This window comes from Anabrus simplex, chromosome 1 (assembly GCF_040414725.1).
Source record: "Anabrus simplex isolate iqAnaSimp1 chromosome 1, ASM4041472v1, whole genome shotgun sequence".
NCBI lineage: Eukaryota > Metazoa > Arthropoda > Insecta > Orthoptera > Tettigoniidae > Anabrus > Anabrus simplex.
The window spans coordinates 1,647,475,877-1,647,501,817 of NC_090265.1; the positions used below are offsets into that span (position 1 = coordinate 1,647,475,877).

The following is a 25,941-nucleotide window of genomic DNA, read 5'->3' on the forward strand; positions in this document are numbered from 1 at the left end:
ATACATTAAAAAAACACAAGAATGTTGTATGTATGTTGGGTATTCAGCCCGAAGGCTGGTTTGATCCTCTGCGACTCCGCCAACAGTTGTCATAAATAGTCTAGGCGTCACTGAAGGGGCGTACTAGGGAAATGAGGAGTGAGGTAGTTTCCCGTTGCTTTCCTCACCGAGCCAGATGTTGCTATGACATATCAGTCTGGCAAGCCCACTGAAATGCATGCAACAAGCGACCCTATGAGCGATATTTTCACACCATTCATAACAGGGACTGGCTGCATAAGGAATGCTATTACTAGCTTCACTCATACCTCAGTTGGCATACACAGGCCAGCATAAGATTTACTTTAAATTTATAATTATTGACTATTACTTCTAAAATTTATACAGTATACATGTACAAAATATGTATATATGTGCACGCAGCGGTTTAAATAGGCCCAACATATCGCATCGGGCTACGGAGAGAACTATTTTGTAGCAGTAGTGGATCGTTAAGCCAGTTGATCGTAGAGTATGCAAAGTATTGATCTGTATAGATATCTCAGTCTTCACCTTATGTCTTCAATTCTACGTACATTCAAATATTTTGAAATTCAATACGGGTGCTAAATTTTTTACTTCCATAATTTCAGGTTTTAATAAAACGAGGAAAGGTATCTTTATTATTAATAGTAAGAAGTGTATATTACAATAATATTTATTACAAGATAACAAATTTATACATGTTCAACATTCACAATTACATCTCACATGGTATTCATCATTTCCAAGATTTCTTCTATCCACGTTCGTCTTGAAGATGTCCTGTGAAAGGAGATTACTTGTTTTAATCTGATTGTTACGTGAAGAATTTTAATGGGTCAAATAACATTTCGACGGTCCCAAGTAGTAACATTGTATCCCAAAACTCAATTTTTAGAGATATGACAATTTCAATGTTTGCGTATTCATCACAAATCAGGGAAACTACTTAGTGTTGTTTTTACAATTTAGTGTTGATGTTGAGCAGTAAGACAAGAATACATAAAATGTTTTATATATTTTAAGTATTGATTACAGGAATACATGAAATATAATCCTGATTATAAATTATTTATAATATAAGCATTGTATACGTTCGCCTCTGTGGTGTAGTGGTTAGTGTGATTAGCTGCCAATCCTGGAGAACTGGGGTCGATTCCCGGCTCTGCCACGAAATTTGGAAAATAGTACGAGGGCTGGAACGGCGTCTACTCAGCCTCTGGAGGTCATCCATTTAGGGGGGTTTGATTCCCACCTCAGCCATCTTCGAAGTGGTTTTCAGTAATTTCTCCCTTCTCCTCCAGACTAATGCCAGGATGGCACCTATCTTAAGGCCACAGACGCTTCCTTCCCTTTTTCTTGTCTATCCTTTCCGATCTTCCCATCCCCCCACAAGGCCGATGTTCAGCATAGCAGGTGAGGCTGGTTGGGCGAGGCAATGGTCTTCCTCCCCAATTGTATCCGCCGACCCAAAGTTGGACACTACCCTTGAGGTAGTAGAGGTGGAATCCCTCGCCATGTCTGAGGGAAAAACCAACCTTGGAGGGTAAACGGATTAAGAAAGGGAGAAATAAAGATACAACTGAATATAAACAGTTCATGACAATATGCCGCGAATGTTTACGTTGCATCACGGTCACTTGTATGGCTTCAACAAGCCAACTCAAGTCGAACGGTTCGCGCCGTATAGTGAGTGTTAGTAGCGCGGAAATGACAACGTATTTAGGTGAAGGTGTACTCGACAATGATATTTATTTCAGTTTTGGTGATAGGCTAAAAGAAAGACATTTCATATCCATGATTCCATCCACAGGCAATACTACCCGCTGATGTGTATTGTGTCAGAAAATAGTTGTTAGGAAAGACGTAATAACAATGTGTGTTGCCTGCGGAAATGTGCCCTTGTGCTTCAACTCCTTTTTCGAGGCATCCCATACTAAGCCCAACATGTAAAGGTAAGAAACAAACACAATTTATTAGCATTTAAAGAAAATTTATTTTCCAAAACGTTCAGTAAAATACAATGCAAGTTTGTTTAAAATAAACCGGGCGAGTTGGTCGTGCGGGTCTGAACTTGCATCCGGGAGAAAGTGGGTTCGAATCCCACTGTCGGCAGCCCTGAAGATGGTTTCCCGTGGTTTCCCATTTTCATACCAGGCAAATACTAGCGCTGTACCTCAGTTAAGGCCATGGCCGCCTCCTTCCAACTCCTATGCCTTTCCTATCCCATCGCCGCCATAAAACCTATCTGTGACGGTAAAGCCACTAGCAGAAAAAAGATGTTAAAAATAATTTGCAATAAATCTACGTCCATAACAAGCGGCGGACATTTCCTGGTGGACGACAATTCATTGTCTCTAACGGGGCACGGGTTAATCATATAGATTAACGACTGCATATAAAACGTACACAAGCAATGACTCGGTAATTCAGTCAAATATTATTCCCTATAATTAAAAGCCATCTATCATTATTATTTATTTATTTATTTATTATTTTATTTATTTATTTATTTATTTATTTATTTATTTATTTATTTATTTATTTATTTATTTATTTATTTATTTATTTATTTATTTATTTATTTAGTTCCGTATGGGCCTGCTATGGACCACATGGTTCTTATCTCTAGCAGCTTTCTTCTTTGACTAGTACTCCTTCATTCTGGCACTGTGACTGTCTTTTCGCTCCTGAGTCCATTTCACACCTCCTCCCGGACGTACTGTTTTTTTCTGTTAGTGACTGGAGAGAGTTTGATGTTTTGATCAACGTTCTGTACCTATCACTGTCATAAATTTCACTGGGAACAATGTCCAATTCTTGAAGGTCTTTTCTGACGAGTCTTGCCCATTTGGCATTAGTCGCTTTCCCTCTAGAGATGGTGTGGAAGATTCTGACATGACCATAGAAGTTCAATCTCCTCTTCCTCATAGATGTTGTAATGCTCTCCAATTGTTGGTACAGTTCGTTGTTGTGCCTGATTCTGTACTTGCCTTCTTCTTTAATAGGGCCCATGATTTTTCTCAAGATCTTCCTTTCCTTCAGCTGCAGTTTTCTAAGTTTATTTATTTGTTTATCTATTTATTATTTATTTATTTGTTTATTTATGTATTTCTCTGTTAGGGCATTCTAAGGACCACGAGACAATTTCAATGCTTCATCCTTTTTTGTTCCTTCTTCTTCCTCCAATACTCCTTATCTGCTCACTTTGTCTCCTTTTCCTTCCCTCGCGACCTTGGAATCCTTCCGTTTATTGACACTTTCTTTCTATTATTATTGTTATTATTATTATTATACCAAAAACATATACCGGTACCTAAACCAATTACTTTTTTGTCTTCCACGATATTGAGTGCCGTTTGGACCATTTTCCTAGTGTAGAAGTTAAAATCCCTCACCGTTTCACTTACATTACGCTTCGAAATAAAGTGACGAGGAAGAAGCAATACAGGATTCTTTAGTACCAATTTGTACACCATTATCTGTGAAAAGGAGCCAAAACAAAATAAGCATAATAATGTTTTTACAGTGTAGGAAAGATGATAAAATAAATCTATCAATTATATTTGAAAATTCGACAATGTTCCGCGACAATGAAAAGCTTCGAGTTCTATAATTGCAGCTCAAGATACAATGTTAATACCTGTATCAAGAGATCTAGTTACTATTACAATATTATTACTTTTTTGGAATAATTTTCTTAAATTGCAAACATATACTTTATGGTTCATATCATAGACAATTTCAATGTTAGTTCAGTGGTTGACTTGCCTCAAAACCCCAAAAAGGTGAGTTACAATGTTACTACTTGGAACCGTCGATTAGTTGGTTAATAATTGGAATTTATAGTTTCAGAAAGCCTGGAGTCGAAAATAACTTGGGTCAGTTCTAACGTATCAATCGTTACCTAACAACTACCGGTGTGAAATTTTAGGTGTCATCACTTTCGATGACACTATAAATCAGACACTGGTAGGGAATCATTTTAGCTTTTTTTGTGTGTGCTACAGAGTGTAAAGCAGTTTTGTTGCTCTGAAGTAAAATTCCACTTTGCTTTAACATTTTATCTGGTGAACTGCAGATAATGAACTCTGACATATATAAGATTAATCAATGTGAAGAAAACTTGCCAGTATTCCAATATAGCCTTAGTTACTCACTGCTAGTGTTTTAATGTAACTTCAAAGTTTTTATGGTCTCTCGAAGCACTGATTACAACACATATGCCAATATAAAGTACCTATAAAATAAACAATCGCAAGTATTGTTCTACTAGAGCATCCTTAGATTCCATCAAATAACTTTAAATCATGCATATACCGGTATATGTGTAATATTGTCAAAGATTGTTGATATACCAGTAGAGTGATAAAAGTAACAGAACTTGAGTAGCCTAGAAAATTATATTTCGGAAGAAGTAGAATTTTTTTTCAACACCTCCTCTTGAGTATGGTCTGCGCCAATTTTCGAAACTGTCCTTCAGTCCAACTTCGGCAATTTCCTTCATATATCAAGCCACGCTTGTCCTTACCTTTCTATACGACGTGAACATCCGTTCCTTCAGCAAGATTTTGACTTTTTGGAAACATGTAGCCGAACTATGGCGCAAGGTCGGGACAATACTGAGGCTGAGGAAGGACTTTATTGTTTAGGAGCGATCATGATGCTGGGGCACTGTGGTGACTAAAACTCAATAACGTCCTCCAATGATGCCTTATACGTCACATTGTACCATAAGTACACCGCAGAATGGCATAATTTAATATCTCCTTAGTGACAGCTTCAACTTCAGGAAAGATTTCGTAATGTGCCATTCCTGAATTGAAGAACACTTCAAGCATAAATTTTACCTCACGCCAGGAACCATAAAATATACAAGACACAGCCAAGGCAGTGAAGTTGCCTACGTAGCAAGTTGAGTTATTTTTTGACTCTACTGGTACCTAATAAAAATTTTATCTTCCCTGAGGAAAAAAGTACTAACATTTCCGACTGTCGAAGAGCGAGTGAAGATCCTACGAGGTCAGTCCATTCCAGTTGACTAGAGCCCTTGACCTCTCGCAGGGCATCTAGGGTACTGGGTCCGTTCTCTGAGGGAGTCACCATCTGTGAACAAGACCGTAACTAATATTAATTACTCCAGGACGATCACTACATGTAAATCCATTGGAACTGTTTATATCTCATAGAAAGCGGTAGCTATGATTCTAGTCTAAGAGTCCTATGTAAAAATGAAATGGTCGCTTATCTGTAAATAGAAATGGAATACAATATGGTTCCGTGTGATTAAAGCAGGTGAAGTTGAAGCCTGAGAGGAATTATGAAGGCCGTGTTTAATCGTATTCAAATCCTCTTTCCAACGATACTATACTATGCAATGTTTCAAAATATTTGGTTATTTTCGAAATTTCACGCACCATGCAACTTGTGCCCTAATTGTCCTTGTCATTGCGTCTGATACAGTATTTTCTATACAGTAATGCACACAAACACGAGTCTTAATATACAATCAAAAATCAATATGACTCACAAACGATCTCCTAACTCCCTCCCCCCCCCCCCCCCGTACCCCGAGCTGAGTGTCTAAGACGGTTGAAGCGCTGGCCTTCTCACCCCAACTTGGCAGGTTCGATCCTGGCTCACTCCGGTGGTATTTGAAGGTGCTCAAATACGTCAGTCTCGTGTCGGTAGATTTATTGGCACGTAAAACAACTCCTTCGAGACTAAATTCCGGCACCTCGGCGTCTCCGAAAACCGTAAAAGAGTAATTAGTGGGACTTAAAGCTAATAACAATATTATTATTACTTCCCTCCCCCACATAACATTGTCTCTCTTTTTTTTAATTTACAAATGACTTTACGTCCCACCGACACAGGTAGGTCTTCTGGCGACGACATAACATTGTCCTCAAAGTTCGTAGAGTAGCTCTTGTTATACGATTTTTTCACACCTCCGAGAGATTCTAACGGTACTGATATGTGAAGGGCCCGAGTTTGCGTTTAGACATTCAAGTTATCTCTTGGAATTCGGGTCGGTTTGCTATACGAATATCAGTTGTCAAATGATTTATGTTCAGGCCTCTTAACTATAGTCATATACATTTTATTTTCAGAAATGTTTCTTTTGTTAATGGCTTTACGTCGCACCGGCACAGATAGGTCTTATGGCGACGATGGGATAGGAAAGGGCTAGGAGTTGTAAGAATGCGGCCGAGGCCTGAATTAAGGTACAACCCCACATTTGAGTGGTGTGAAAATGGGAAACCACGGAAAACCACCTTCAGGGCTGCCGACAGTGGGATTCGAACCCACTATCTCCCGGATGGAAGCTCATAACTGCGCACCCCTAACCGCACGGCCAACTCGCCCTGTTCCGGAAAAATTAAACGCAAGCCAAATTACATACCTGAAAAGTGTCATTTTTAACATTCCTCATGGTTCGTAAAGGCTCACGTCATGTTCTACACTTACAGTCTAGCGAATTGGATCTCTAGTTCCAGAGAAGGAATCACATAAGCGAACGCCTCGACACTCTGCCTACTACGATGCATTTCATCTCTTATTGTACTTGTACGGTACTGTACTCACCGACAAAGAAAGTGAGACCGCTGAAAAATCCTAAGTCCAACAGTACAGTGACGAGCATTATTATCGCCCCTGTGGCTGGGGGCGGTATAATAACACCGACGATATCCCCTGCTTGTCGTAAGAGGCGACTAAAATCGGCCCCAGGGGCTCTGAACTTGGGAGCGAGGGTGAAAAACCACGGGGCACTTAGCCACCTCCTGGCATTGCTTCCACTTATTTATGCTAGGCTCCTCGCTTTCATCTGCCCTATCCTACCTTCCTTGCTCAACTTTTCTTCTTTTCCGACCCCTAGGGTATTAGACGATTCGAGGTCTAGGGACTCTTTCATTATCTCGCCCTCCGTGGCCCTTGTCTTTCTTTGGCCGATACCATCATTTTTCGAAGTATCGGGTCCCTTCCATTTTTTCTCTCCGATTAGTGTTTATAGAGGATGGTTGCCTAGTTGTACTTTCTCTTAAAACAATAATTACCACCACCACTAAGCATGATTACATGCAACCATGATGTTGTCCCTAACTGGATATTCAGAGGCAATGGAAAATCACTCATATATATGTTGCCACCATAATTGGATTTTCTACGATTGCTTCTGTTCCTGTGTCTATCAATGGTGAGCTCGTCGTCATGGTATAGATTTAATAGATGATGGTGGAGGTCTTTTGTAAGTAGTTTTTCAAGGCCCCTCTTCTTCCTCAAGTGCCATCTCCTCTTAGAAGGTCGTCTACCATCAAAGAGATTTTCACCTTAGATGTTACAGGGCAAAACAGCTCAATAGTGGAACAGTTGAACGACGTTTTCAGATTATCAATCTAAAAAATGCGTCTCTTTCCCAGTCTTCTTTTGCCCTGTATCTTCCCTTGAATGACCAGCTGCAGTAGATGATATTTCTCTCCTCGCATCACAAGACCGAGTTACTGAGCCTTCTGATTTTGACAGTATTTAATATTTCCTTTATCTTTCCCATTCGCCTCATTACCTCATCGTTCGTGACTTATCTGTCCAACTCAACCGCAATAGCCTTCTGAACGTCAATAACTCAAATGCCTCTAAGCCATCCATTTCTCTTTTCTTTATGGCCTACATCTCAACTCCACAGAATGAGATGGAGAAGACGTAACATCTCAGAAGTCTAATTTGCATATGAAAACTCAGGCCTCTGCTACAGAACACTCTCCTCATTTTATTGAATGCATTTCTGGATTGGTCAATCCTGGATATTGTTTACACAGTACAGTCAATTTTGTAGTCTACATTTGTTCCCAAATGATTGTACTTTGTCACTTGCTGTACTGTCTCTCCATTGATCATCAAGCTCTCTTGGTGTTGTAATCGGGATACTACCATAAACCCTGTCTAACTTACTTTAAGTGTTAAGCCCCATTGGTCACTTGCGTCGATGATGCCGTTGGCCTGCCACTGTAAATCTTGTAGGCTTTCTGCGAACAACAATGTATCACCTGCAAATCATAAGTTGTTGATTGTTTTTCCATTAACTTTGTAACAGTCGTAGTCGATGATTACATTCTTTACCCGATACCTCCATTTTTTACTCGTCGTTGGGCAGCCTAGTTAGACGAAATGGAGTCGCTCAGCGGATACCTCAGGGTTATCTAATGGCAAGTAAGACATGTAATCTTACTATAGAATACGCTTAACGTGAGTTCAAGAGAATCCCAACTCACGGGTGACACCTACAGACACTCACGACATAATAATAATAATCGTCGCCAACTTTTATCTGAATTATTGACTTCTAGAGAACTTGTAATGATTAAATGCAACACTTAATTATTTAGCACTTCACTTAGCTATCAACTAACTTATGAACTAGACAGTAATGGAAGAATTCATGACACATGCAATTATAGAAAATAAATAAGATATTTATCGATAAAATATTGAATTATTAAATTAGCATATTATGCGAGGCATTACTTTAAATTGCGTGAAATAACTATGGATAATGAGTCAGCGCTGGCTCGTAAAAAAAACGAAAATAATATCCAGTATTTAAATTATGAAGTTCAGTTCCTTTGTGAAGTAAAAGTTAAGTATTTACACATTTACAATTGTACCATTACGTTACATTAGCGGCCGTCAATGTAATGAATACAGTGGACAAAGATGGCGGACAATAACTTCAGGTGCAAGTACACAGAGTAATGATCTAATAAATCGATATCGCCCGGCCGCAAGGGAAAAGAATCTCAAGAGTTAAATAATGACGGACGGAAAAATTTGAAAGAGAACGATTCTTGACTACTTTGTGAAGAAAAAGCTACAAGTTGAATAGAAGTTTCACGGCTTATAGAAAGATTATAAAAAGTATTAAATCAACGTCGAATACGAAAATATTGGTATATTAACAGAATAGAAGAATATATCTGCAATAACATAATACGGAAGAAGACGAGATTTGAAAGAAATATTCGTCACTGTGAAATCTGAATTCAGAAACGGAAAGGAAGCTTCAGCTGAATTACACGTTGCCGAAATCAGTACCATAGCGGCATAATTTTATTGTTTCCAGGAGGGAGGCAATATCTGTTTAAGCAAAAGAAAGAGCAAGGAATAGGCCAAATTAGAGAAAATTATAAATTTAAAGAAAAGAATATTTTCGTCTAACACGAGTTTTCAAGAACAAGTATTGCGAATTGAATTGCCTATTATTCACGAGTATACTATGTACTCTACTATGTATTTGTTCTTTTATGATTGCATGATGACTGGTGACAAGATGGACTCAGCTTAAACAGAGGAAATGTTTGCTCAAGACTGATTAGCTCAAGCCAAGACCCAAGATGAAGCCGCAGATGACGTAGTCTTCGGATCGCAGTGGTTGCCTACTCCATGATGCCGTAGTCCAGCAGAGATCCAGCAGAAAAATCCCGTTACGAGATAAGTATTATGAGTTGCATCGTAATGAATTTCAAATCAATTAATGAAAAATATTTATAGGTGTACAGGAGTGCTAGATATAAGATATCAAGTGTCAATGAAAGGATATATGAATATAAAAGCCAATTATTAGCCGATGAAATGTGCTATTTTAAGCTATATAACTGCAGTGCTCATGTGATAATTTTAAGGTTATTGGAAACAAGATCTGACTGAGTATTTATGCATGTTTTGTGCCAATTAATACGTATAGACCGTGAAGCGTTTAACCAGTTATGGATGTATAAATATAAGCGAGATTTAAGACGTAACCTAGAACTTCAGGTCAATATGTATACCAATCATGGCCAGTATGATAATAATATGGTAAAGTAGTGTTTGAAATATTACGAAGTTGCAGTGTATAAGACAATAATCAGGTTATTGAATATTGCGTCCGTAACACAGAGGTTATTTTAGTGGAAATGAGTGATGAAATATTTTAAATATGGAGGAATATATATATATATATACAGAGGAAATGAAATGTTAATGTGGCATGTTATAAGTAGAATGAGGAGATATGTTTCTGTTCGTTATTGAAGAATGGGATAGATAATTGAAATGCGGATTCCTGTGTTACATATTATATTTAGATTTGGGTTAGCACTGCAAGTAATGAACATAGGCCATGTTGAGTTGAATGCATGTCTCGAGCCATGCTGTTTGTGTTTCGTTGTAACTGTCGGAGGATGATATGGAGAGGTTACGTGTTTGTTATGCATTACGATATATATCTTTTTGGGAATAGAATGAAATCTCGCACATTTACGTATTTGAAGGTCAGCACGTTAGCGCTTACACGGAGTACGTTTTGCTTTATCGAAACTATGGCACAGCGAGGAAATATTTGGGAGTATGTAAATATATATTGGCACATGAATAGGATTGTATGGCACGATTTTCGCAGAGTAGAATGAAGGACCGACAAATCTATGGCACTCCGTACTAGATTTATTTGGTTTGAGTTGTACATATGGTGATGTACTGATTTAATTTATTCATTTGGGTTATGATAGGAATATTGGTAACTGTATGGGTGTTTTGAACCCATAATTAAACATGCTAATGCTTATTTCGTAACGTGGAGAGTCGCAAACAAGAATACAAACAAGAATCCAAACATGTGTTTGGATAAATTTTTGGTCAAATAGACCGAAATCCAAAATGAAACTTAACTTATGCCCCAATGAAAAGCCCAAACAACATTAAATGAAAGATATTCCACTCCTCCTTGATTTAATAAAGTTCTGATCCCTATTTTTCCCCTTATATGAATTTGATCATGGAAGATATGGTATAATTTGGTTATTAACAAATATGTAAGCACATATGTTAAAGATTTAAAGTTCTTTCAAATATGTTTATCCCGGAAACCAAGCATTTTGAGAATGATAATTATAATACTATGATTTTCCTTTCCTTATTGCCTATGAATATATATTATTCAATTTTATTATACATTAGCATGCTAATAAATTAGATTTAGATTTGATTTTGCATTTCTATTCTTTAAGTAGGTAGTAGTAAGATAGTATACGGAATTATTGAGTTAGCTTATGATGAATATTAGGTGAGGATCGGATAATTTCTTTTAACATAAGGATATGGTGTGACTATTTCAACGGATGGCGACTCTTCAACGGAATCCGCGATTTATTTAATGCATTTAGGAACAACGAAGCGAATTTTTACCCTGAGAAATGATTATATGCCATATGTTGGAACTTATGTTCATAAATACTATTCCAGTTTGGAATCTTTGTATGACTTGCGACCCGATACTTAGAATTTAGTGGCCGGAGCAATATTTAAGTATGTGAATACTCATGTAATACTCCAATAACATAAGACAGAGATGTTGGTAAAGGTCGCAAATCGAAAAATATGGCACACAATAGATCACTGGACATCTGAGGTCCATGTTGTAGTTGAGACGTAAGTGTAATACCAACACCATTAACTCGTTACGATAGTTCATTTCCTTTAGTCTGATTAAACAAGTCTGACTTAGACACAATGTTAAGCCGAAGTGCATCTCAAATCCACTAATAAGTTAAGTTTGAATAAATCTGAATAAATCAAAATAGATCTGAGTAAATCAAGATAATTTTGAGTAAAATCCGAAATCATGATTTTGTTGCAACGATCTCGTTGTGCATGGATAACTACTTACGAACTAAGGCATTCGTTCGTAGTGCCTGATAAATACGGCTCCTACTCTAGCCTTTCCCGAGCTGTAGTTCATTTAAAAAAATGTACGTTCAAACGGAGAATATTAATCGATCTAGCTATCTAACTAATTTCAACATAATCCTTAGCTGTCATACACATGTCCTTTTAGGTTCAATGTCCCTTTCCTTCATTATATTCCAATAACATTCAACTTCAATGCAAGTTACTTTATTCTTACACGATTACTATGGAAGCTCTATGCCGCGAGGTTCAGAAACATACTCTCATATACATCGGTGTCGTAAATGCATTTGGTTAAATACTGCTATTCAAAGCATCCTAGTATTCCGATGTTCATTATAACACCTCTACATTGACATACGATTACGTCACGAGCATACATCTACAATAGTAAATCCTGTTCGTACCTTGGCTTGGGTTGCTCCAGCGGTGTGGGCAATCTTACGTAAACAAATCATAAAAACAAACTTGTAGTGTGGCATATCTTAACTTGCAGGTACTCGATGGTCCCTGCATCGTGAGAGTAAAAACTTCTCATATCACTATATATAACTCGAACCTTTCCTCCAATTAGCATAATCGTATCCTTATTACAACATCCATCTAATATATTAACACCGTAGCCTCAATAATCACTCGTCGCGTTCCCAAATTCACGACTACGTCAAAGTACCACACTGTTTTTAAGACAACATTTACAAGTCGCAGTTTCTCATAACCTCTGACTGAGTTCAATGCCCTTTCTATGAAGCAAACAATGCGTGATTCCATTTGTTTATTTCTACACCGCGCACAACCACTCGTGACGTCAACTTGTAACATTACCTCTATGAAATCTCTATGATCTCCCAGTATGTCATTATAATCAGCTGTTTCCACACTTCTCTTTCAAACCTCACGCTTCATACGAGTATTTTAGTCGATATATGTTGACGTATATATCCATTACATCAGAAACTCCTGCTATATTGCTAAATCATGTAACTACGAACTTAAATATCTCACACTTCGTTGGTAACATTCACTTGCATTTCTTATGTATCGGTCTACAATTGGTCCATCGGCACATACCTAAGGTACATGTGTAGGCAAACCAAAAATTATGCATTAAAATATTGTGAATGACTTAGCTCGCTCATGGTTGTCCCTGGTCCAGCTGTTCCGTTCCCAATTGGATGTAGTTGGGTCTTCGGTTAGGTCATGGGTTGAACATCTGGTACATCATCCGCTCCTTCGTTATGGAAGTACTGTCTGGACTCCCGTCGCCTTCTTCGTCATGGCTCGGTCGGATGGTTTCCCGACGCCTTCTTCATCATGGCCCGGCCGTATGGTAAGATGAACTGTTCCCAGGTTGGTCCATAATGTGTATTTAGCACATCATCCTCATGGTCTTCTTGTCAGTCTCGAAATTGATGATTATAGTGCAGTGTACGACCATTATACAATTTTTTTTTGACGTCTGTAATCCTTAATTTTATTTTTTTAATTTTATTTTCTCTCGTGGCTCTCCGACGTATCCGCGATTTCGTTGCTAAAGAATTCAGTGCGTCTATTCTCTGTCTGCACTTCTTGTAGATCTCGACGAAGACTTTTTTATCCTGATTCAACCGTTGGAGATATTTCTCTTCTTATATGTGATCCTTTGATTCTCCTAAAAGAGTTATACCGCAGACGGTAATTGCGTCCTCTCTCTACGTTGTGAAAATTCAAGATTAAGTTTTTTAATAATCAAGTTTTTTCTATTTTTTAAAAAACAATACAGTAGACCGTCTACTGTCCGTTTTACCCTCAGTACTTGACCATTCCGTGACGTATATGGCCCTCTGTGTCATCACAACAGGTGTCTATTCGTTGCTTGCTATAGATTACATGGCCCATACCTTCAGTCGGCGCCATTTTGAAAACTGTCGCGAACGTGTGAACGGGCACAACTTTAAACCTGCTGTTTCTTCCGCGAAAGCTGCTTGTATTATTTCCTCTGAGTATCGGCTAAACAGCATGACACAATCCTCTTTAACGCCACGTTTTTTTTGCTAGTTGTTTTACGTCGCACCGACACAGATAGGTCTTATGGCGACGATGGGACAGGAAAAGGCTAGGAGTGGGAAGGAAGCGGCCGTGGCCTTAAAGTAAGGTACAGCCCCAGCATTTGCCTGGTGTGAAAATGGGAAACCACGGAAAACCATCTTCAGGGTTGCCGACAGTGGGGTTCGAACCCACTATCTCCCGAATACTAAATACTGGCCGCACTTAAGCGACTGCAGCTATCGAGCTCGGTAACGCCACGTTTTAAGAGTATGATGATTCATGGTGTGGATTACTGCAGTCACGTCGTAGTTCGTGAACCACGGGCAACAGCTGAGTGGCCCAGTAAGTGGTCCTGAGAGTCGGGATACCAGTTCCTACGGAATGGGAGTGGGAATTTCGTACATCATTAGAGTCATAGCCTTCCTTGAGCTCAGGTGGCTAGGACTACACAATCAACCCGTTAGAGGGGAAATCCTCACTTGGACTATGTGTAAGTAGGGTAGCATCCTGCTTCATGAATTTACCGAGCTCAGAACATTTTAAGCAAGCCTCGGACCTATGGGAGTAATGGAGTCCCACTCCAATTTGACAGGCGAGGACTCCTTGCAAACAACTTGGCGACCGAAATGGAATTCGATGGGCAGCTATCGATATTAATGGGGCTTATAGAAGAAAGAAAGTAGAACTGGCTGAGTCAGCAAAGAGGATGCATCTGGATGTGCTAGGAGTAAGTGATATTCGGGTAAGTAAGGGGAGATAACGAGGAAGAAATAGGAGATCATAAAGTGTACTTGACGGGTGTTAGAAATGGAAGGGCAGAGTATGGGGTGGGGCTGTTTAACAGGAATACCATTGCACGCAACATAGTTTCTGTTAGGCAAGTAAATGAGAGAATGATGTGGGTAGATTTGGCAGTTTGAGGAATTAGGACAAGAATTGTCTCAGTGTATTCGCCATGTGAGGGTGCAGATGAGGATGAAGTTGAATTTATTAAGCAATGAGTGACATCGTGGCCAGGGTCAACAGCAAGGATAGAATAGTGCTAACAGTCGATTTCAATGCGAGGGTTGGAAATAGAACTGCAGGATACGAAAGGGTGATTGGTAAATATGGGGAAGATATGAAAGCTAATAGGAATGGGAAGTGTTTGCTAGACTTCTGTGCTAGTATGTGTATAGCTGTTACGAATACATTCTTCAAGCATAAGGCTATTCGCCGCTACACATGGGATGGTAGGGGTACTAGATTCATATTAGACTATATCTTAACCGACTTCGAATTCAGTAAATCTGTTAGCAATGTACAAGTTTTTCGGAAATTTCGATGATACAGATCACTATCTGATCTGTAGTGAACTAAGCATATGTAGGCCTAGGATAGAAAAAGTGAAATCTGTCTTCAAATGAATATGGGCAGGAAATCTCCAGGACGAGGATATCAGACATAAGTACATGGATATGATTAGTGAGAAGTACCGAACAATGGACAGTAAGCAGGTTCAGGATATAGAAAGAGAATGGATGGCATACAGGGATGCTGTAGTTGTAACAGCAAGGGAATGCCTAGGATACTGTGTGTAAAGATGGGAAAAAGTGAACATCTTGGTGGAACGATGGAGTGAGAGCATTTTGCAAACGTAAAAAGGAGGCTTATCAGAAATGGCTCCAAACAAGGGCCGATGCAGACAGGCAATTGTACGTAGATGAAACAGAGCCAAACAAATAGTTGTCGAATCCAATGAGAATATTTTGGTAATAACCTGGAAAGGCTAGGTCAAGCAGCAGGGAAACCTTTCCGGACAGTAATAAAGAATCTTAGGAAATGAGGTGAAAAAAGGAAATGAATAGTGTTTTGGGTAGTTCAGGCGAACACATTATAGATTCCAGGGAATCACAGGACAGGTGGAGAGAATATTTTGAAAATCTCTTCAACTTAAATGGAAATATTCCTGGTGGTGTAGTGAACAACCGAGCTCATGGAAAGGAGGAAAATGATGTTTGTGAAATTGCTCTTGAGGAAGTGGAAAGATTGGTAAATAAACTCCATTGTCATAAAGCAGCAGGAATAGATAAAATTAGACCTGAAATGGTGAAGTATAGTGGGAAGGCAGGGAAGAAATGGCTTCATAGAGTAGTAAGATTAGCACGGAGTGTTGGTAAGATACCTTCAGATTGGACAAAATCAGTAATTGCACCTATCAGTAAGCAAGAGAAGAGGAAGGATTGCAACAACCATAGAAGTATCTCATTGATTATTATGCTAGGCAAAGTGTTCACTGGTACCTTGGAAGGGAGGATGCGATCAGTGGTTTGAGAGGAAGTTTGATGAAAACCAGTGTGGTTTCAGACCACAGAGGAGCTGTCAGGATCAGATTTTCAGTATGCGCCAGGTAATTGAAAAATGTTACGAGAGGAATAGCAGTTGTGTTCATGTTTCGTAGATATAAAGAAAGCATATGCGAGGATACCGAGGAAATAGTTGTTCACCATACTGGAGGACCGAGTTCTTGGTTCAGGGTACTTACAGGAGTTAGACAAGGCTTTAATCTGTCACCTTCGTTGTTCGTAATTTACATGGATCATCCACTGAAAGATATAAAGTGGCAGGGCGGGATTCAGTTAGGTGGAAATGTAGTGAGCAGTCTGGCCTATGCTGATGACTTGGTCTTAATGGTAGATTGTGCCGAAAACCTGCAGTCTAATATCTTGGAACTTGAAAATATGTGTAATGAGTATGGTAATACTAAATTGATGTCAGTAGGTGAGAAATTCAGTAGAACTGAATGTCAGATTGGTGATACAAAGCTGGAACAGGGAGATAATTTCAACTATTTAGGATGTGTGTTCTCCCGGGTTGGTAATGTAGTAAATGAGATGGAATCAAGGTGCAGTAAAGCTAATGCAGTGAGCTCGCAGTTGCGATCAACAGTAATCTGTAAAAAGGAAGTCAGCTTCCGGACGAAACTATCTTTACATCGGTCTCTTTTCAGACCAACTTTGCTTTACGGGAGGGAAAGCTGGGTGGACTCAGGATATCTTATTAATAAGTTAGATGTAACAGACATGAAAGTAGCGAGAATGATTGCTGGTACAAACAGATGGGAAAATGGCACGAGGGTACTCTGAATGGGGAGATGAAGGCTAAGTTGGGGATAAACTCTATGGATGAAGCTGTACGTATAAAGCAGCTTCGGTGGCGGGGTCATATGAGGTGAATGGAGGAATATAGGTTACCTAGGAGAATAATGGACTCTGTTATGGAGGGTAAGAGAAGTAGAGGGTGACCAAGACGACGATGGTTAGACCCAGTTTCTAACAATTTAAAGGTAAGAATTATAGAACTAAATGAGGCCACAGCACTAGTTCAAGATAGAGGATTGTGGCGACGTTTAGTAAATACACAGAGGTTTTCAGACTGAACGCTGAAAGGCATAATGGTCTATAATGATGTATGTATGTATGTATATATGTATGTATGTATGTATGTATGTAAGTTTAAGAATATCTCTCATGAAACTGATTGTTCAATGATCGCTGCATTGACGAGCATTGGCTTTTTGGGCAATGGTTCAAATATGAACTGTACCTATTCACGAGGGATGACTCCTGTGTTGTAGATTGAATTATACAAGTACACTAGGATATTTAATTGTTCTTCATTAATGCGTTTTAGTGTGTCAGCTGGTATGCGATCAGGATCAGGTGTTCATTACTTTTTGAGGACATTGTAGAATGTATTACTTCTTGTTTTGTTATATCTGGTCCATTTTCTAAATTCATATCTTCAGTATCATAAAGTTCTTTCCTGTCATCTTCAAACAGTTATTCTAATTATTTTAATCAACTTTTCATTTTGCCAGGACTTATGTCGCCTTTTCTGTCAATTAATATTCACTAATGATCAAAAATTAAGGATTATTATCGAAATTATGATGGAAATGAAGCCACGATTATTCGAATAATGAGGGTGGTAGGTCTCAAAAATTAGATTGGATATGAAAGAATACCTAGAACTGATATCCCCTTACATCACTAAGGTGGAAGAAAGTAAGTATTCCACCCAGAAACACCATGCGAAGTAGTCACAAAGCTCAGTGGGACTATGACTCACGTGTTCCCATGTAGTTTCACGGCGAAATAACATATCAAAGGCTTTCCTTGACGCGAGGGTGGGAAAGGGCTAGGACTGGCACGTATCGGCCGTGAAAAAGCCCCTACATTTGTTTGGTGTGAAAATACTAAACCATGCAAACCAATCTTCCAAGCTCCTGACGTTGGGATTCAAACCCTCTACTCCCGAAACCAAGCTCTGAGCTATTCAGTCACAATCAAGCAGCCATGACCTAGTTGATAAGTTGTGCGAATTTATCCGTTGTGGTAGAGTGCTAAGTAAATTCGTGTCCTCAACCCGAGATGGTGGAGTTCTATTTTCCAGTTCCCGAGTCAAGTAATTCTGGTGATTGTCCCATACTTAACTTGCATACGATGATGCAAAATACAGAATAGTAGTAGTTCTTGTAATATTTTCTTTCCATGGAATTGCTTGATGTTCTCTTGTTGTAGTTTTGTTGTTCTTTTTGTCGGGTAATTATGTTTTAACTTTACTTTAGTATCACACTACTGTAAGTGATCATTGCCACCGGGATACTTCCCAGTTGCGATGGATGTGTTAATAATAATAATAATAATAATAATAATAATAATAATAATAATAATAACGTACTGGAATCATACTTTTCTTGGGGTCTCACTCTACCTTATTCGGTCTTTCCATTACACCCTCTATACAGCTCCCAAATATCCACATAGCTATATTGACAAATATGTAACCTTTAATTAAAAGCTATTTAATGTGATCACCAAAATGAAGTTCTTTAAATTAACACCATGTGAGTTTTAAACCCACCTTCGGCAGCCATGAATATTATTTTCCATTGTTCCCCACTTACACACCAGTGAATGCTGGGGATGTGCGGTTAAGGCCACTGCCCCAATACCTTCCCGATCCTAGCCCTTTGCCATCCTCACATCGCCGAAAATCTTACTTAAACCAATCATCCCCATGATGTACTTTCAGCCGATCAATATGGTAATTAAAACTGAAAGGATTTTTGCTCTTTGTGAAACTTACAACCTGACTTGCCATCCCGTTTACCTTCATACCACTGTCTGCTGTCCATCTCATAACTTCGTCGGAAGCATTTGTCGATCTCTAAAATATAGGTCACAATTAGCATCTGTATGGTGTCTACGTTTACAGTTTGGATTATAGTAAAAGGCTCACATGATTACAGGAAAAACCTGAAACAAATTATGAAAATATCCTTACTCGTACACCAGTAAATTTAATGACGATAAAAAAACACGGTTCTTTTGTTGAGGGAATTATTTCTAAAGAATAGTTTTCGAGACAAATAGCCCTTAAACAATTAGTAATTAAACACTCGAAGAATCGGTAGGTGGACCGGTGAGAGGTTGTTCATTTGACAATGAAGTTTGCCATGTTTTAATGCAAGTATCCAGTTCATTCAGTCTTATCTTCATTGTGGTGACCTAATTTTTAAACAACCCCTGACCGAGCTCGATAGTTGCAGTCGCTTACGTGCGGCCAGTGTCCAGTATTCGGGAGATAGTAGGTTCTAACCCCACTGTCGCCAGCCCTGAAAATGGTTTTCCGTGGTTTCCCATTTTCACACCAGGCAAATGCTGGGGCTGTACCTTAATTGAGGCCACGGCCGCTTCATTCCCACTCCTAGCCCTTTCCTGTCCCATCGTCGCCATAAGAACTATCTGTGTCGGTGCGACGTAAAGCAACTAGCAGAAAAAAAACCCTGAACATACGAAATGGAATCCACTGGGAATGGCTAGTTCAATAGTAGAAGGAAAACATGTATCAAGTTTCCTCTTTCCCACCTCTCGGTTTTGTAAGGAGAGTTGCTTAAGTAGCAGTGTTTTTAACATCGGCATCCCCAAATCAAGAGAAAGTAATCGTGAACCAAGAAGGAGTAATCGTTTTGCTGTAAATATTATCATGCAGTCAGTCACACCTCAAGCAGGTTTTCGAACGTTATTAGCTAAACGATCTTTGCATCAGTGGACGTGAACTAGCTGCCAGTCGTGAACTGTATACAAGCTCGTGGAGTACTGCTTCCTTTGTGGGAAGCTCGTCGACCACTGCACATGTCTCTTTGGCGAAACCGAACATACTTTGCCCTGTTTTCGGAGTTTGACAGTGGACAAGTTATTGGAATTTCAAAGGGCAGATTATTGCATAGGCGAATCGCCCATCGCCTGGGCCGTCGGACCAGTAAGTGCTTGAACCGCAAATGGGTTTAGGACGCTCTCAACAGGTCAGTAGGGGACCAGATATATCTATACCATGTTCATCATCCAGGACTACGTAGCAAGATCATAGCATCCCTCTCTGGCTACCTGTACCATTCGTACGTACTTGACTGAAAACAGTTTAGTCTTTTGGCGCCATTACGTATCTTGCCATTGACGCCTGTCCACAGTGTACACACTGGTATCATGAACAAAAAACCTCGAATGCTGCGGAGTCGATCCGGGTTGCCTTTGTGCAATGATGACGGACATGTTCCTGATTGGCGGCTGCGATGTGAGCACCTGAATTTGGACTTTACTATGGCACTAAACACCGCCCCCACTGTTGTTAGGTTTGTGGTCTGCAGGGCATCGCATACGTGAGTGGGTCACCCATACTTGTGATATGATGGATATATTGTGCAGGAAAATTTTCCTGACACATATATGTTGCCCTTCATGGTAGGAATTCCAGGAGGTATATTCTCTTGGATAATGCCGGTCCATATAAAGAAAGACTATCACTGTCGCAATTCCGTAGCTTGCCTGATTGCCTTATTTATGCCTGTGAACGCTTAAATTTACCAACCTCATCACCCTGGGTGTTTACATGATACAGAGGACCAATTGTAGCAAATATGGACTGAAATTTTGCATGAAACATTTGGAAACCTGTATATCTCCATGCCCATTCGTATCACAGGTATTAAAGCCTACATTGAAATATTCGTTTTTTTCCATACTGTACTACCCTTTAGCGCTGATGTTGTAAATAGTTACTTCCGTCAAGGTAACAATCACCCATTACAAATTCCGTGCTATTACAACTTTTTTTGTTGCTTTATTTTATGTATATTGAGCAAAATCTCATATCAAACTGTCCTGTAGGCAGCAGGATAGTCGTACTAGCATTATAATCAATCACTGCATATTCCTGGCCCAATTTATACCAACTCCTCTCAGACAATTAGGAAAGTTCAAGATACCATTCAGTAATGCTCCATCGAAAAATGTTACCCTGTTTTTCTGGAAAAGGGACGAGTATATGTCAAAAGTATGCAAGGCCAACCAAGAGGGAAAATGGCGCCCTCGGTGTTCTCTGCGATGGTCGGAAAATCTCTGGTATATTCTCCTTACAAGAGATACGTAAAGTGATCTTTACTGCGAGTAGGGGCATGTGTTTATATTGTAGCATCAAACACAGTCTATTCCCGGTTACGTGAGCGAACTGGATCCACGAAATGTCACTGTATTATTTGTCCCAAATGGAAGATAATAATTGCTTTTTCTCAAAGAAAATGTAAAATATGCGGTAAATTAAGAAACAGCACGTAATATTTTACTTGTAGAGAATAATATGGATACAAAATTTACTACCTTACAACTATTTTTTCCGCTACGTCGCAGCGCTTCCGTATGTGCTTTGTTTGTCTAATATTTTAGTGTGTGATGTCTTTGCTCAGTGAAGTTGTTTGAATTAATTAGGTGCCGTTTTCTTCATGTTGCTCATTCGTTTTGTGCCCTAACTCATTCATTATTATTGCTGAAGGGATCATGCTATTTACCATTCAACAAAACAGTAATATATTTATTGGTCCAGGGATCATGCTACTGGCTACTTTGCTGTTTGAACTGCCCGCGCTAGTCATATGGACAAGGATAATGAGAATTCACAGACATAGCACTCACATTCGTTGGCGCTAGTCCTGGACCTCAAGAATAAACAAAAGACGGCACGAGCAGCGGAATGCAACGTAAGGGCGTCCTGTCTACAGCTCGTAAGTACGTATACATATTTCTCTAGTAACGACGGTATTTTTAATTTACCGCAGATTTCACACTTTATTTGAATGAAAACAATTATTATCTTCCATTTTGGATAAATAATATAGTGAAATTTAGTGGATCGGATTCGTTCATGTAACACCCATTTTCAACTGCCCTTGATGTGTCACTGATTATATTTGAAGACAGAAGTAAAATGTTACAATGCGGTCATTTCACATGACCTTGCCAAACAAGCTGTAGGATGCGATCGTGAACTAGTTGGCAACATTTCCATATATGATAACAAGATTAAAGGTCATAGTTCCCAAATCAGTGTTATACATAAAGCGAAGTAATTGCTCTGGGAGACAACTAAAGATGTCAGTTCACTGAATATATTCAACACAGTCCTATTTCATATAATGATTCTGAGACCAATTTGGTGGGTTCGATCCTGGCTCAATTCGGTGGCATTTGAAAGTACCGGTATTCAAAATGTTCGTGTCTCATGTTGGTAGATTTTCTAGCAACACAAATCAACTCTTGGGGAACCAAAATCTTGGCATCTCAATGTCTCTGAAAACCATTAAAAGAAGTTAGTGTAACATAAAAAGAATAATACAATATGATTATTATTATTGTAACTTTTATTACATACACAAATTAAAGAAAGAACATGCATACAAGGAAATGAAATTTTCGAAATCAATGCAATTACTTTTGGACAATATTATTCTACAAAACAATGTAAAAAATTGCTTAAGACAAGGTAAGAAAATAGCAAACAGCACAAGGAATAGGAAGTCTTGAGAAGGACGGAAAGTGGATTGGAGAGTCAAGCACGGTCAAAGCGTTGCGAAAATCAGAAATGGAGACCTAAACGGTTTATTAAGCTTGCAAGAAGGCAAGAATGCTCCTTTTATATTTTGCTGCAGTTACACAGATCTCACCTCTACCACTATCCCCAATGGAGAAAATATAAAATGTACAGTCACTTTTCATTATGTAATTCACCCAAGTAAGATAAGCATTTATCAATACTTAAACCTTTAATCATAAATGCTATTAAATTTCAAAAGTAGATGAGGAATCTATTTCCACTAGAAATTTAAATAGTAACTTATTGACCAGACTCTCTTAAAACTACTGATTGAAACTCACAGGACAAAACGTACAATTTAATGAAGCGTCAGACGCCAACTGAGATTACACATCAAGAGTCCGATGAAAAGTCGGCTAACCGTCAAAATATCTACGAAAGAGATTTCGGTGTCATAATACTGCAACTAACTGAAGATGGCAGGGAAAAGGAGGAATAAAATGCAGACTAGGACAAGCAAGGAAGCCCTTTCTTAAGAAAAGAAATTTTCTCAATCCGAACATTGATATAATAATTAGAAGGATATTTTGTAAACCTTCAACTGGAGCATGACAAAGTATGTAAGTGAAACATGGGCAATTACTAGTTTAGAAAGTAAAATAATAGAAGCTTTTGAAATGTGGCGTTACAGAAGAATGATGAAGGTGAGATGGATAGATCGAATCAGAAATGAGGAGAAGCTGAATCTAATTGTTGATCGGGGAACTATTTGGCTATATTTTACCAAAAGAAGAGACAGAATGGTAGAACACACCTTAGGAAACCCAGGACTTGTTTAGTTAGTTTTTGAGAGGAGTGTAGACGGTATGAATGGTGGTGGTAGACCGAGGCATGAATATGACTAAGAGATAGAGTAGATGTAGGATGTGGTAGTTACTCAGAAATGAAAAGGCTAGCACAGGATAGGGTGGAATGGAGCGCTGTATCAAACTAGTATATATAACTGTGACCCAAAAACAACAACAACAATATAAATATTATCAACAAAAATGTGTAAAAACTACAAAGTATTCATTGTTTTACTGCGATCTGAAATTTCTCTTCGAATGAATAAATCAGATTCTAACTTGTAAGATCACTTCCACAAATATTGCTCCTCCTTTCTTTCTCTTTTTGATCACCTGTACAGTGTGTTAAACAAGTCTCATCTTCAGATTTAATACTTTTCAAGTTTCTAGAATTTCAGCATCTGAAGCCATTTTGCGGTGAAGAAGCCTAGATTTGCAACAACCACATTAAATACAGAAATTAGAAGTAATATTGAACTATGGCTGAAAGACTTGTGGTGGTGGTATGGACATACGCCGATAGAAATCTTCCGTGCTGCCGTTTCGCGTGTAATCATAATCAATTGGATCGCCAACCTTCGAAGGGAGACGGCTTCATAAGAAGAAGAATGAATGGGTTTACCATTATTGGGAAACTTAGTTTTATTTTTCTGACTGCACCGTAAAATTAACATTCTTTAGTGTTATATTAACTTAAATTGTGCACTCTGAAAAGTGTTTGTATTTATGGATAGTCATCCATTTCACTATTGTGAACATTGAAATTTACAAGTCCTTTTCAAATTAGCATCTTATATTCATGCATATTCAGCTGAAGAATTAATCTTCATTCATTAACAACGAAAGGTGAAGAAGCTATAATAGCGTTACAATAAAAATGGCCCTCGTCGAAAATTAAATGCTCCTTGGTAAACCATATTTTTCGTTTGGACGCTTCAGAGAAGTAGCACTGAGAGGAATGGAAACTCTGGTGGCGAACTTTCAAAAGTCCATTATCTCGTCTGACTTTTGACCCCACGGTAGTTGAAGTTAATACAGATAACGCTATTTTTTAATTATTATTTATGACAAAAATCTAGATTCCTCGTTTCTATGAACTACACTCTAGTTGCTAAGAAGAAAGAACATACATGAAACTCAAAAATCTTTATATTACCTTCTTGTGAACACGGTTGTAATCGATATTATATTTCCTTGGTCCTCCGGCCAAATGTGCAGGTCGATGTTTAGTTCCATGTAGGAGTAGGGAGCACTCGCCTATCCAGCCGTGATTTGACGCGGAACCAGTCTGAAATAGTCGAGAATACATAGTATATAGACGTAGTACAGACATTGATTTAGTGGACGGGCCACATATCGTCAATGTGTGAGATGTGATGCCCAGTTTGATAGGTTTCACTACGGAGCGACTCCTCCTTGTCCTAATTGTGTGCGAACAGTGTAAACAGAAGCACGGTATCTAAAGGTATTTAACGTGAACTACGGAATTTAAGAAATGCTGCAATTTAACGGGGAGATCATTCTGACGAAGAGGAGTGCGTAGCAGTCAACGGTGCCGAGCATGTTCAGGAACAGTGAGGAATTGTGCAGGTGATAACCACGCTGCAAAGTTTCCTACAGTCTTGCGCCAGTTCACGAACTTATTAACTAAGGTAGTATTGAGCTTTCGTACATGTAAACACAGAGAAAGTAATGTTACGAAGGAGTACCCATAAAGGGACAATGTTGACTTTTGGCCTCTTAAATCTTTAAGTATCCAATGCTTTAAATAACAGTCTTCTTTCAAACGTAATTTTAGTGGATTTCAGTTTTATTATCCCTATTAACCCCTCCTAGCCTAGGTTATTTCCAATGATGGGAAAAAGTATTTTTCATTAAAAATTACTAACATTCACATCTTGAACATGGTGGTAAAAGTATGTTATATATTTAAACATTTTTATCTATATAAATAACGTTGTAGGGGGTCCGCTGTCTGTAATTTCGTTTGTTTTGGAAATTTTATCAGATATTTATCCGTTTTAGGTCAACTCAAGACCGAATCGGTGGTGTTTATTTTTCGTGTCTGTTTGTTTGTCTGTTTGTCTGTTTGTTCCACCATCACGGTGAAACGGCTGGATAGATCCAAACCAAACTTCATATTTAGATTGTAATCATCCCGAGGAAGGTTTCGATATGCATATCGCCTTAAAATCTTTGAATAGACGGGGGTTTATGGGATAACCAGAACGGTTTTCCTCCCTTTTCTCTTATACTATTGATTTTCTGTAAACTCCGTGGGCCGTATGTGAAACGCATCTTCCTTATAAACAACTTTCGTTATGTTCATAATTTACCTTACTCTTCAAATGACGGAGAAATTTACTATTTCTGCGGGTATCATGCTCTGCATTGAGTGACCGACAGACCGACA

General features: G+C 38.8%; 1 protein-coding gene across 1 annotated transcript in view; it reads right to left on the reverse strand.

Annotated features, from left to right (window-relative positions):
- Nucleotides 1-681: 681 nt before the first annotated feature.
- Nucleotides 682-25,941, reverse strand: part of LOC136863426 (neuroendocrine convertase 1-like) — a 55,373-nt gene continuing 30,113 nt past the window's right edge. Inside the window, exons 7-9 of the mRNA XM_067139839.2 lie at nucleotides 24,685-24,816; nucleotides 5,006-5,127; nucleotides 682-804 (exon numbers count right to left, since the gene is read on the reverse strand). Of these exons, the coding sequence (XP_066995940.2) occupies nucleotides 747-804; nucleotides 5,006-5,127; nucleotides 24,685-24,816 (312 nt within the window). The 3' untranslated portion in view covers nucleotides 682-746. The remainder of the gene's footprint in view (nucleotides 805-5,005; nucleotides 5,128-24,684; nucleotides 24,817-25,941) is intronic.